At 36.7% G+C, this 14,727-nt stretch overlaps 1 protein-coding gene across 4 annotated transcripts; it reads left to right on the forward strand.

Moving 5' to 3' along the window:
- The first annotated feature begins 7,518 nt into the window (after positions 1 to 7,518).
- ITM2A (integral membrane protein 2A) lies at positions 7,519 to 13,728 on the forward strand. Of its 4 annotated transcripts, XR_013992941.1 has the most exons (7): positions 7,549 to 7,800; positions 11,236 to 11,367; positions 11,878 to 12,075; positions 12,317 to 12,427; positions 12,676 to 12,826; positions 12,979 to 13,127; positions 13,303 to 13,728. XR_013992941.1 is itself a non-coding variant. In XM_081042674.1 (6 exons), the coding sequence occupies exons 1-6, from the start codon at positions 7,687 to 7,689 to the stop codon at positions 13,065 to 13,067; spliced, it is 792 nt and encodes a 263-aa protein (XP_080898800.1). In that variant the 5' UTR covers positions 7,519 to 7,686; the 3' UTR covers positions 13,068 to 13,728. The 4 variants fall into 4 exon arrangements, 3 of the variants coding, with proteins under 3 accessions (XP_080898800.1, XP_080898799.1, XP_080898801.1); XM_081042674.1 differs by having other exon boundaries at positions 7,519 to 7,797; positions 12,979 to 13,728; XM_081042673.1 differs by having other exon boundaries at positions 12,979 to 13,728.
- The last annotated feature ends 999 nt before the right edge of the window (positions 13,729 to 14,727 follow it).

Below are 14,727 nucleotides of genomic sequence, written 5' to 3' on the forward strand. Positions count from 1 at the left end.
TAGCAAATCCATTTGGTCCGCCAAAATCACTCACATTCTGAAACAGCTTATTGGTTGTAAAAACAAACAAGCAAAAAGAAACATTGAATGTTGATAAGCTCTACCATGATAAATATAAAAGTTTTGTAGGATCAAATGAAGTAAAGAATGTAAAACTGATGTCATTCTGTACTGACGAAATCTATTACTTTTATACTGCACAAGACTTTAAACATCTTTACAGAAAATAGCATTCTTTATAATTCTGTATTGTCTACATAGCACAGAGTTGGGCACATAAAAAAAGATCACTGTAGATTTGTTAATCGGTAGTTTCAAAGAGATTGTAAAGGTAGTATAATTCAGCCTTAATTTTCCACTTACTTGTGCCCTGTTTCTTCCCAAAGAGAAGCAGTTCACAACAACTAAAATAACCAGTGAGTCTGGTTGTACACTGACTAGATATTTGCTCAGACTCACACTAGACACTGTGGAGATAAAAAGAAAGCATCAGACTAAGCCCCTGCTCTTTAGAAATGTGTAGTATAGTTAAGAGAAGAAACATAGTCACATACAGTGACATGAAACAACAGAAGAAAGAGTTCGTATGAAGTTAGATTTGGTGGAGGTCAAAGAATGGGAAAACTATGCTTCAGGGAAGGACCATAGAGAAAGTGAGACTTAATGGGTGAACAGATTTTTCCTGCATACTTATCTCCAAGGAGATGGTTGTGTTTAAGATTTCCTGATGGTGCTGCATGGTTCCAATGCAAGGTGCACTATATATCATGCACTGTTTCATCAAGTTTTAAAAATACAACATACAGACGGAATCACATGAGTATAAATTGGAGTCATCTCAGAAGGAGAAAAGTCAATGTGGGATCCTAAGGAGTGTTTGGACGGAAGCTGAGCAGGTCCCATCTGCTTTACTAAATGATGTTTAGGATTTGACCGCTTGCCTATGGATTTCAGGCTCAGTACAATTCAACAATTGTATTGGGTCTCGTCTTTGTAGCACGCAAAGAACTAAATGCTGGCAAGGATTCAAATGTGAGTTAGAGGCTGATAGAGGTAAAATATTTTATTTATATGTGTGTGTGTGTGTGTGTGTGTGTGTGTGTGTGTGTGTGTGTGTGTGGAATTGACTATAGAAGAAGATGGTATTTGTAATAGTATAACATACAAACCTACTTCATTCTTTCTTAGCAAAAGTGAGTCCCAGAATCACTGTCAATCAGTACAGAAGCACAGGGACTTGATTTATCCCTTAGAACTGGTTCTACCCTTCTTCCACCAGGCAGGCAAGCCAGAAATATAAATACCACAGACACCCTTGCAAATAGAAAACACAAAAATGAAGATGATATTAGTAAGGACTAAGGCATAAGATCGATGTCAATATTCTTCTAGTTTAAGTTGCAGAGCGTGATGGGAAGAATCTACTATCATATGCCGTACACCATCAACACACAAAGTATAATAGATGTGCTTTGGAGAATTCCAGTTCAAGCTTCTTTGGATGCTTAAGATGGTGGTGTGATTTAGAGAAACTAGTCTCAAGAGAATATGCTAATTAAAACATACATGTGCACGCTCACACACACACACAGAAAACAAATTATGTGCTTAGTTGATTTGTTGGGAGACATTTTTGGCTTCTTTGAATTTCCTGTATAAACAGGTATAGTAGCCTTTACTTTGAATTGCTGGGGAGAGATTTCTGGCTGTATTTGCGATAAAGATTTGGAATTCAAATATTGTTTTCTTGCAGAATTGTCTTTGGAAGAAATTGCTGTGTTGATGGCAGAATTATATTCTGCCTACAGTCTCAGCATATTTATCACAGTATTTATTGGATATTATGTATTGTTAATCAGTAATATTTTTCCCACACTTATTGGTTCACAATTCCATAGGATATACTTGCCTCCTGAGTGAACTGATTTCCAGCATCACTTCTAAATATACAAGCATTTTTCTTTTGTGTGCATGCCTCACTGGTGTTCAGTAACAATTATTGGCATCAATTGAGAATTGATTTATTCTCAAGCTCTTCATAAATAAATTACCAAATGAGATATCATTATCACTGGACTAAGTTTCAACCAAAATAGGGGGCTGAAAGGGAGATTGAGTAAGAGTACACTAGGACGGGATACCCTGTAGTTGCCTTGCAAGTTTGACAGAAGTGGAGAATCAAGCATTTTACAGTACAAGTAAATAGAAGGCCTTCTTATAGTTTAAAGGTCAGGGAGTAACATCACAGTGGAGAAAGGAAAAGCTTCTCTTTATTTATAATGGGTGTTGGTATTTGTTTAATTAGCTATTTCTATTTATAAATGCCATTATTCTAATCCACCTCATTTAGTAGAATCTTTTGTAGTATAAGTCCTAATGCTAAATGTGAGGAAAGAGGACACTTGTTTTGTGTTAACTGCAACATAAATAGAACATAGAAGAGAACCCTTTCTTCCCAGATTATGTGGACAATAGTCTTGCATAGGATTCTTCTCAATGTGGTAGAAGCAATTACAAATTTCAATTGCTGAAAAAAAGTATTAAAATTCTTAGAAGTTAATTCTCCTAACTTAAAAGTCAGGGATATAATCGATGTATCAATGAAAAAAAATAGTAGAGAAGCTGTCACACACTGCAGTGTTCTTTTATGCAAGATTTCCCATTTGCATTAGCATAGAAACATGGCCACTCCACTAAAATATAAGCAGCACTTTCAGTGGACCTTGAGTTTTGGTTAGGAAGTTCTTAACCAGGATTTTCCAATTATGATCTGACTAAATTTGTCAACTGTGCCATTGACCTGACAACAGTCTTAAAACATTCCTTGTTGTATATGCTCTTTTGTCCTCAATATTTACAATATGCCACAATGCTTTGAAATAATTAAAGACTTTGGAATATTAATACTTTGGCTTTAATTTAAAAATAGTGAGATAAAAATCAAAAACCAAATTACATTTCAAAAACAGTCAAGTTGATTCATGTGTTGTAAAACAACTTGGGATTGTGTGTTAAGGCAAAACTAAGAGCAGAATATGTTGATCCACCAACAAATCTAAATATGTGTGTAAAAAGAATATCTGATTTAACAAGCATTAATGAAAATACAAATCTTTATGTTTTCACTGAATAGAAACATAACTCTAAAGTAAAAAAGACATCTTAGTATCTGCTCAGTAATATATTATGGAGCAACTAAACCAACTGGAAATTCTCAAAAGCACTCATTGGGCTAGACTTGAATTTTTCCTTTGTATTACTCAGGACTGGAACTTTTTGTTAAGCTGATCAGATAAGACATGTTCAGATATTGATTCATACTCTATTTTTAAAATGCCCCAGATTGTCTGCAACAAGATAAGAACTTTTACACAATTTAGAAAAATGTGCCTTGAAAGTGCAAATAAGTTCACTAGATTTTTAAGTTGCCCAAAATGACAAAAAAGTGATTTTTATAAATTAGGGTAGGGAAAACTTCTTAACCTTGAAGATATGTCCACATCATTGTGAAGAGATTATAAAATCTACTCTTATATTTAAGTAAACATTGCATCCTCCTATTATGGTAGTTTACTAGTCTACAAAAAGCACTTTAAATGGAGTCAAGAAATAAGAATCTATTCCATAAAATGAGTGTTCTCCATTAGTTTGTGTGAGGAACCCTAGCTATGCTCCCAGGGCTGAACTACATATGCAGGGAAATGATGGTAGAAAATAACCTGGCTCTTTAAAGAGTAAAACCAAACTCCTGGAATTATACCAGAAGCAGATGGATGTCCAGCTCTCCATTTCTCTTTCCTGTGGACAAAACCAACTTCACAACTCAGGAGAAATACGCTTCAACGTAAGTAGCCTATACCATGTACCCATGGCGAACAAAGTTTTAAAAGGGTGTCAAAAGTTTTTAGTCGTGAGCAAAATCCTAGGCAGGGATCTGCATATGGGCAGAGAATCATGCTTCATTTCTCTGAAGAATATGCTGATTATTTCCCGTTTTCAAGCCAGCCCCCTTACTGATTTTCACATTTCCTTTAGTGGTAGCCAGACAATGTAGTGATTAAGAGTATAAATACTGGAATCAGACCACCTGGGTTAGAATTTGACCTTGTGCAAGTCATCTAACCTCTTGGAAATTCAATTTCTTTATCAATGAAATGGGAAATATAATACAACCTCATGGGGTAGTAATAAAGATTAAATGCCATAATTTAATGGGCTTAGTATAGAAATCTAGCATATGAGGTAGTAATAAATTTTTAGTATTGCTACACAAGGCACCATCATTTCCCCAATTTGCATTCCTAGTCATTCAAAACAGAATTATTTTTTCTCTTTTGTTCTCCTTCATATGATTTATTTCAGCATCAGACCTTGTAAAGTATGGCTCCTCAATATCTCTGGAAGTTGTCCCTTTATTTCAAATATTGTAATCATCATTGTATTCCACCACCTCTCACCTGGAATATGAGAGTGCCTCCTAATTGGTTTCCCAGTCCAACTTGCTGTCAGACTAATCTTCCTAAATTAGGTGTGAAGCTATTGCAGATGAGCTCAAAATTTAAACATTCCTAGTATCACTGGCTATAGGTAGAACTATTCTGCTGCTTTGTATAATTGCTATGAATGAATGGTATCATAGATGCTATCATAGTAGCCTTATTTTTGTGTGATTGAAATTTTGGTAATTTCAGATCATCCAAAGAGAGTTTACATCATTGTTTAGCATCCACTCGTATGCCATGTTCCATTCAGCCCAAGTTCTGATAATTTAGTCATCATCTGGCATGTGAGAACAGGGAAGTCATTGATAAACTTGAATGGTGAACATTCAGACATGATGAACAATGTTAGCTGAAATTGGCATGGTAGCCAGATCCCCACAGTTTCCAAATACAAGAAAGTGAGATAAATTGATTCTAAGAAACACGAAGTTTTTGATGGGAAGGAGAGAGTACAAGAAAGAACTTAGCCAATGAGAACCGTTTTTTAGTAGACAGAAATATGTTCTCTACAGGTTTCAGCCCAATGAGCAAGGGGCAGATTATATTTTGAAATTCAAAAAATACGCTGGAACTATTTGCCCTTCCTGAAATGGATGCTAACAATAGGTGTTGTTGCTACTCTGTGATTCTAACACAAGTATTACTTATTTGAGAGGTTAATAGAGGTATCTGCCTACTTATGTCCTGCATCACATGTTCAACAGCAGCAAAAACACTTAGAGATGTATTAGTGACATTTTTAAAACAAGACATGGCATAAAGAAACAGGAGGTGGCCAAATTTTTCAAAATCCAACAGAGACATTTATATAATTTATGCAGAGATCCCCCTGGTTAGTCTAGTACCCACCTGGCACTAAAATAATATTGAATGTCAACTGTAACTGAAAAAAATAATTTAAAAAATCCAACAGGGAAATTACATGATGATTTATGTAACTATTTTCAGAGGTCTGATAATTTCCAAGGCAACCTATATTCAGATACTATGGGGTCTTAAGCAGCCCTAGAAGCTAAAGAATAGTTGAAGGATAAAAGATTGTCCTTATAACCTTGAAATATGGGTATGTTACAGACTAAAATCAGAATCCTACCATATCCAACCATTTCACTCTCCTATTCTTTTCATAACTGAAAAGGTATTTCCTCCTGCATTATCCTAAATGAGCCTCATAGCAACAGGATGAAAATATCGCATCATTCTACTGAGGAAGAAACTGAGGCTCAAGATAATGAGGTGACTTGCTCAATGTCACATATCCAGCAATTAATCATGTACTCTTTTGGTTGTTACCAAACTTTGGGTCTATTCATTTGAAAAATGGAAATAATCCCCGCTCTTTCTGTCTGACCACATTCCAGGGAAGATACAATAAGATAATACATTACTATCTCAACTAGCACCTTGCACTTGGTAGGTAAATGTGTAGGAGCGACAATTTGTTCAATGATCTGTGTGGTGTGGATCACAGGGCCAGACTAGCACAGACTCTAAGCTGAATTGTCACAAAAGGGATGGAAAACACAAGGTAACTGTAAAGAGAAACATCCTAGGGAAGTTGAGATTTCCTCAGCCTACACTAAAAGTTCCCTGATAAATGTTAAATTATAGTGGCCAGACTTGACCAAAGAATAAGTGAAAGAACATAAGACACCAATATTTGTAAGCAAACTCAAACATCTGGCCCTGTGTAAGGCACAGGCTCCCCACTGTTCCCCTCCATCTACCTTCCCATCTGTGGCCTATCCTCAAAAATGAAGGCTGTCTTCACAAAGCTCCCACAGTGGAGACAGGCAGTGGGCTTCAGAGTCAATGAAACCTCAGTGAGAAAAACTCCAACCTGGAATTTCTTGAACAGATGGATAGTGACTGCTATATTCAAGTCCCTTTAATAAGTATATGAGTAGATGGGGGATTCTCTAGCACAAGCTGGATTCTTGGTAAGTGTTACTGCTTTCTTACAAGAGACCACTCTACTGTCTTTGGCAGCAAGACTATTTATAAACTCTTTACCAGTACCACCCCCAGTCATCAAACTCCACAGCATGAATTTTACATGGGGAGGTTCTCTATCAGTGTTACCAACCAAGGAGAACTGATTGTGAAGAAATACTAGCACGACTACACTGGCTGCATATGTACATGTTCCAATAATGATTTCTAACTCAGCACCTTTGAGATAATTGTTTTGTTTCTCACTAGAGTTGAGTTAGCTGTCTAGGTGAATTTTGTATCCTCCACCCACACTTCCTCCCCCCAAAATCACATAGGTACGCTCATACCCCTGCTTTTTTCCCCTGAAGATTTCACAACTGGTGGCTGAAGATAAGCTCTGCTGAGACTTTTCTCTGGTTTCCCTGACCTGGGAGCGTGAAAAGACCTGGATTATGTCCGAGATTCACTATGAGTTTTCCATCCTCCTCTATGTATCATCATTTCTTGCCTGCAAAAATGGGGAGTGGAGGAGGCGAGAGTCCTATATTTCTGATTTAGCATTGCTCTAGGTTGGGAAATTAAAATTACAAAACAAACTCCAAGAAACAAACAAAAAATGTTGAGACAATGAACCATGTAACTATAAACGGGCTTCTGAGTGTTCTTTAAAGGGAAGGTATTATTATAAAGGAACAGAACAGTCATGGAACTGTGCTATAGGGACCTGGGTGGGTGCAGAGCTGATGAAGCTTGGGTTTCTGCCAAGTTACAGTTCCTGGCACCGCGGGGGGCCAAGCCCAAGTTTGGGAAAACAGAATCTAGGGTCAGGGGCTATTGTGGCCTGGACAGAGGCAGAAAGACACACGACACGCAGGCTTCCTTCCTGTCTTGCTCTTATCTGAGGGTGCAGAGAGTGGGTGGAAACATGCCTGGAGTGCAGGTGAGGCATGTCCAGCCCCAGCGGGCCATGGGCTCTCCTCTTCCCTCACTGACAACCCCCACCCCCATCCCAGTGCTTGGGCCCCCTCTAGCTCCTCCCTTGGCCCCTCCCTGGGCCCGCCCACGCTCTCCCACCCAGCTTGGGACTGCGTCATAAGTATCCCCAGACCTGGGCTTGCAGCAGCATAAGGCAGACGAAGGAGAAGAGAAAGTAGGTGCTGCTAGGGCTAACGCGATCTTCTCCTCTTCCAACCTGCAGCCCAGGACGCTGATTCGAGCCGCGCCTTACCGCGCAGCCCGAAGATTCACAATGGTGAAAATCGCCTTCAACACGCCCACGGCTGTGCAAAAAGAAGAGGCACGGCAAGACGTGGAGGCCCTCGTAAGCCGTACGGTCCGAGCTCAGATCCTGACTGGCAAGGTAGTTGTCCCCACTCCACTCCTGCCTGCCTGCCTGCTAGGGTTGGGAAGGGGGGAATGGGTGGCTTGGGAGGAAGAAAGGGGGAAAGTGATAGAGGACAAAATGAAAGCTGCCCCGCAGCTCCTGTGTTCCCGGTGTCCTCTGTGAAGTCCGTCAGGTTTGCTCAGTAGCCCCTCATCTGTCTAGTCGCGCCCCCTTCCCTTTGCGGTGTCCCACGCCCCTTAGCATCCCAGCACGTCGCGCCACGATCAGTTGGTTCCAGCCCATGCTGTACATCTAGGAGGGATGTTGGAGGGAATTTGAGGAGAACCTTTGGGACCCCATGTTACCTTCCCCTGGGGAATATGTGGGCGACTGGGCATCAATGAGAGGCACGCTACCCAGTCCCCAGCTCCAGGGTCCCCACACAGCCACCATAGGGCACTCGGCGATCAAGAGCAAGATATTTAACTCTTTAGTTTTGACGTGTATGAAGTTCCATGTATCTACGTAAGTCTTTCTAGGATCGCTGAGTGTTTGTGGGGACAGGGGTGCGGCAAAAGGCAACTTTGAGTCGAAAACATATGGGTTGGGACAGGTGTGTTTTTGTGCCCGTCCGTGTATATTTTCATTTTCTCCCTGGTCATAGATAACGTTAAGCATTCGATGAAGGAGCTGTCAAAATTGAGGTTGGTCGTAATTTGAATTTGGGATGTTCACTGTGCCCTGTTAACTGCAAGAGCCTTGTATGTTTTCAGAGTGTCACTTCCTAAGGAAAACACTCTTCTTCCATAAAAATAAATTTGGAGGGTTTTTTTTTCCTCTTTCTTCTTTTTGTACTTCCTTTTTGAGTGAAATCCACATAGAGAGATCTGAAGCAGGTCCAACCTTGTAATTTAAATTTTTGACATTGCCAGGAACTAGGGGCATTTCCCCCCCAAAAAATGTTAGGCATTATTTACTTAGTCCAGTTTCTACTTCCTTTAAACATCTAACGTGTTTTCAGTGTTTGTGAACTATTTCTCATTTTCCTCAGAAAAATCTCAATGTTAAAAGGCATAGTCGCATTTTCTTCTTCTACAAAATCTGTGCAGTGTTGGGATTTGCAGATCTGTGCTGCTTTGTTCTCTCCATAAAGTTTTAACTTTTTTGTTCAGAGTGAAGATTTGAAAAGTGCTTTGAGTGAATGGAGAATCCATGTAATAAAACTGATTATGCACACAATTTGAAATGCTAATGTGCTTATGCAGAATTTTTGTCACGGAAACTTTCAATATTTAACCCAGCAATCAAACTAGCTTTTGTGTATTATACATTTCAGAATTCAAAAGTTACACCCCCTTGCATTGTTGTGGTTTTGATTAAATGACAGAAAGTCAAATGTGTAATTGTCCTACTTACTTTGTAAATGAAACATGGCCAGATTTTTGGGAGGTCTAATTAGATTCCAGTAGTTAAATATAGCCACACAGTAATCCTTTTTTTTTCCCTCACCACCAAAAACTTCATGACTTGTAGTTGGATTCAGTTAATAGGCAAGTAATACTTCTGCCAGACCTGTGGTGTGATGAGGGCTAAACAAAAATGAGCATTTGCTCTATGATTATATTTCTTTGTTAGGTGTTGGAGAAGCTCCCACAGGATTTTGACCTGGCCACAATGGGACCTTGATTTAATAATACTTGACACATTATTTTGTGATGTATTGATTAGCTTATCAGAGGTTGAACACAACAGAATAGTACGTCAGAGGTCACATAGGATGACTTTAAAATACAGTTCATAGAGAAATTAGCTATGGCAACATCCCCCACCATCCTGAAGTCCATCAAATTTAAATAAAAAAAAAAACTTTATTCCTAGTATGGAGGCAATTTTTTATAAAATTGAGGTTCTAATACCTAGACTTTGCTTGATAATAAATTCCATAAATTATTGGAAAGAGAAATGAAATTGCAGAGGAAATTGCTTTTCTCATATCTCAGTGACAAGAAAAAAAAGAAATTCATTTCTTTGAGAATTTCAAATTAAGTTATTTGTGACTTATAGGTAAGTCAGTTCATCTTTCTGTACTTCTAAAACATAATTTCTAAGCTTCTAGCTCTAGATTACAGTGATTCACAATCATAATTTACAGTTCTGTCTTTGTAATATTAAGCATAGGTTAGGGTTTTATTTCAATAAAAATAATTATTTTTTTTGAAAATTATTGGGACAAGGAAAAGCCTTCAAGGTTTACTGAGAATAAATGAAGGGTTTAACTTTAACATAAATTTAGCTAAGAAATGTGAATACCAGATTTCTTTGAATTTTAAAGAAAAATCTTTTTTTTTTGACAAATCCTTTATCAAATGATTCCCTCTCCTTAGAATCCATGCATTTGTATTCACCAAATTTAATGAGGCTAAATAGGCCCCATAAACATTATTGTTGTTCCCCTGGTAAGGAGCTAATGGCCTGAGAAAACTAAAACAATTCTACTTACATACTAGTCTGAATGATTTACTCTCTGATTACCAGACTCGATTTTCTGACTTCATTTATTCTACCCTTGAGTAATAATGCTGCTTAAGGAATACTGTGACATGTAAGAATGGGATTGGAGGGACCATTGGTCTACCGCCTTGGGAAAGTTACAGAGTTAATCTGTTACTTGTTTGTTTTGGATCTTTTTTATTCCAATTCCTAACAAATTATGAATTTAACAAAATTTTACAGTCACTGTTAAACACACAGCTTTTGTGCCTTCATATGGCAAATGCCGTACTTTAAAATCTAGTGTTTTGCTCAGAACTTGGAAAACATTATTTCGTTCGTGCAATACACAGCTATAGAACATTGGGTGACATTAGGAAGACTACTTTCTCATTAAAATTAGGAACATTGTGAAATATATCTTGCCTCCAATCTTTTAATTTCTAAAATAGGGGAAAATGTCATATATCTGCCTTATAGAACTATTCCTATAAAACTTAATTTAAAAAACCAGATTTCTGAAAATCAGTTAATAAATCAAAGGATATTAATTCACCTTTAAGTTGGCAAACAAGTTGATTTATAAAAAAAAAGTAATAATAAAGAAACATAATTTTATGCCAGAAAGTTAGTGATTATATCACAGTACAAGTCTGAAAAGTAACAACTTTCATTTATTTAAAAAGGATAACTCCTTGCATAAATGAATATTTTCAGCTGATTCTAGAAGTGTATGTTTTGAAATAACATAGTATTTATATTTAGGTTTGGAAATGCCAGGAGGAAGGTTAATATAATTAGAGATTTTTACATCTATTAAACATCAGAAACTGTCTTGAAATGATTTGAAGCTAGGATGACTTAATAACATCTTTTTTCAATATCTTGGGTTTTAAAAGAGGTAAATTGTACACAAACGTGACTATATGTCCTAAAGTACAATCTGGTTTTTATTTTTATTTTTTTTTATTTTTTAATAAATAGGAGCTCCAAGTTGCTACTCAGGAAAAAGAGGGCTCTTCTGGGAGATGCATGCTTACTCTTCTAGGCCTTTCATTCATCTTGGCAGGACTTATTGTTGGTGGAGCCTGCATTTACAAGTACTTCATGCCCAAGGTAATAATAATTACAATTCTTATAATTTGGATGACTAATTCCGTTTTTCCCTGAAAATAAGACCTAGACAGACAATCATCTCAAATGGGTCTTTTGGAGCAAAAATTAATATAAGGCTTGGTCATATTGTATATTGTATTATATTATATTATAAGACCCGGTCTTATAATATTATAGTAAGATAAGACCGGGTCTTATATTAATTTTTGCTCCAAAAGATGCATTAGAGCTGATTGTCCAGCTAGGTCTCATTTTCGGGGAAACATGGTTGCTATACATTTAGTAGCAACTTAAATAATTCTGTGTTTGTCACCAGAGAAATGAAGGTTTAGGGAAAGTTTTCAAATTACCCTTAGTTTATTAAATTGATTAGTCTTCATGGTGATAAGTGTAATCAACAGTCCTCAGCTTGACAAATGACACAATGAATTGATATGAGCATGAGAAATGATTCAAATGTCATAGTGGTACATATTAGAAAGTTTTAATTCTTCCTTTTTTGTCTTTTAGAGCACCATCTACCGTGGAGAAATGTGCTTCTTTGATTCTGAGGACCCAACAAATTCCCTTCAAGGGGGAGAGCCCTATTTCCTGCCTGTGACCGAGGAGGCTGACATTCGTGAGGATGACAACATCGCAATCATTGATGTGCCTGTCCCCAGTTTCTCTGATAGTGACCCTGCCGCAATTATTCATGACTTTGAGAAGGTGGGTTTCTCATTCCTATAGGTATTCCTGAATTTTCTTTTATATTCTTAGTTCATTGGTAAATATTAAATTTGTTCATAAATGGACATCGCTTTGCCCCAAAGCATTTTTCATTCTTTTGATATTGAATATGCATTAGTTAATTTTGAATGGATGTAGCTGCTTATTCTAATGGCATTTGGAAAATCTGCAGAATTGATACTCTCTAGATCATACCTAACTTTTTTCTTCTTCCCAACAGGGCATGACTGCTTACCTGGACTTGCTGTTGGGGAACTGCTATCTGATGCCTCTCAATACCTCCATTGTTATGCCTCCAAAGAATCTGGTGGAGCTCTTTGGCAAACTGGCAGTATGTATTTTAGATGTCAAATTTTTATATAAGCATTTATAAATAATTTTGCTTCCTCATTTTTAAAAAAATTAATGATTTGAACACAAAACATTCCATCTCATTGAAATAATTTTCAAATAAAAAGTATGTCATGAACCTAAAACTGCTCTAAAAACATTTTATTTCAAAAAAGTGTATCTGCTACGGGTAAGGATTTATACAGTGTTTTTAAGAAATTCTCATTTCAATATTTAAAAAAATTTTAGAGTGGCAAATACCTGCCTCACACTTATGTGGTTCGTGAAGACCTGGTTGCTGTGGAGGAGATTCGTGATGTTAGCAACCTTGGCATCTTTATTTACCAACTTTGCAACAACCGCAAATCCTTCCGCCTTCGTAGAAGAGACCTCTTGCTGGGTAGGCAATGTATTCCTTCCTTTACCCTTTGTTATTGGGACATTGAGGGAGAATGTGGGTGGAGTACAGGGAAAAAGTAGAGAGCAAATCTAGGTATGTTTTCATTTACATTAAAAAATTAAACAACCACTTTTGTGTGCGTTTCCTCACAGGTTTCAATAAACGTGCCATTGATAAGTGCTGGAAGATTAGACACTTCCCCAATGAATTTATTGTTGAAACCAAGATCTGTCAAGAGTGAGAAAAAGCGTATCCTTAGTAACAAGAAGTCGAAGATTTACAATATGACTTCAAAGTTAAAGTGTGTGGTATACTCAAGATATTTACTCATGCATTTACTCTATTCCTTATATTAAAAAAATGGGGGGGGGGCTACTAACCATTGCAAGCTTTTGTCAATTTTTAGTTTAACTGGCATTGCTTGTTGTTTGAAACTGAAATTAAATAATTCTTATGTTTTTCTTTTGAATTTATAGGGTTTAGATTTCTGAAAGCAGCGTGAATGTGTCAGCTGACATCCTGACAATAAATTCCATCTTTTATGTTTTTTTTAAAGCTCTTCACTCAGTCATATAGTAGAGCATGCTTTACATTTATATATTTAAAATTGTTGCAGGTCTTTTTTGTGTAAAGCATGTCAAATCTCTTAACATGGTTAAGTTTTTTGTTTTTTTATTTCCTGGTTTTGCAAAATACATCTTTGTATTTCTGTTAGGTGCTCTGTAATAGATATGACTTATATGTGAAAATTTTTCATAAAGAAGTTATTTTCACTAATGCAGTGATTCTTTCTCACTGATATATGTATTGTGAAGTCCACAAAACTGTACAAGTGCTGAATGCCTTAAGGAATTTAGGTTGTATGAATTCTACAGTCCTATAATAAATTTTACCATATTCAACCACTGTTTCTCACTTGAGATATACTTAATGTGAATAATTAACATTACTTATTTAGCTCTGGTGTACCTGCAGTAGATCTAAAATTATGCACTTAGTTTTGCCCTTACTCCACCTCCACACATTTATATTTTATAATGTCATATTTTACTCCTCTTTTGATATAATATCACTCTATTATTAAAAAACCATAATTGGCTTACATGTAAATTCAACTATTTGTAAGAACCGTCAGGACCATAGCCATTTCAAGCTTTTTCTTTTTTAAATTAAAGTTTATTAGAGTGACAATTGTTAGTAAAGTTACATAGATTTCAGGTGTACAATTCTGTAATACATTATCTATATCTCACATTGTGTGTTCACCATCCAGAGTCAGTTCTCTTTCCATTACCATATATTAGACCCCATTTACCCTCTTCTAGAGCCCCCGGCCCGTCTTACCCTCTGGTAACCCCTAAAATATTGTCTATGTCTATGAGTTTTTGTTCCTTCATTTCTTTGTCTTGTTCTTTTGTTGTTTTCAGTTTTATATAACACATATCAGTGAAATCATATGGTTCTCTACTTTTTCTGTCAGACTTATTTCACTTAGCGTTATAATCTCAAGATCCATCAATGTTGCTGTTTCATCTATTCTTACCACCAAATAGTATTCCATTGTGTATATATACCACAACTTCTTTATCCATTCATCTATCAAAGGACATTTTGGTTGTTTCCATGTCTTGGACATTATAAATAAAGCTGCAGTGAACATTGGAGCACACATGTCTTTATGGGTAAATGTTTTCAGATTTCTTGGTTAGCTACCCAGGAGAGGGATTGCTGGGTCATATGGTAATTCTATTCTTATTTTTTTGTTTTTCTTTTTTCATAAAAAAAGCTATAATAGATCACTATAACAGCTATAATAGATCACTAAAAACTAACTTTGGATATGATGTTGATAACTTTTAATAACTTCACATGCTGTGATCTGTACACAGTTATCTAAGACT

The sequence above is a fragment of the Rhinolophus hipposideros genome (genome assembly GCF_964194185.1).
Source record: "Rhinolophus hipposideros genome assembly, chromosome: X".
In the NCBI taxonomy this organism is placed as follows: Eukaryota; Metazoa; Chordata; class Mammalia; order Chiroptera; family Rhinolophidae; genus Rhinolophus; species Rhinolophus hipposideros.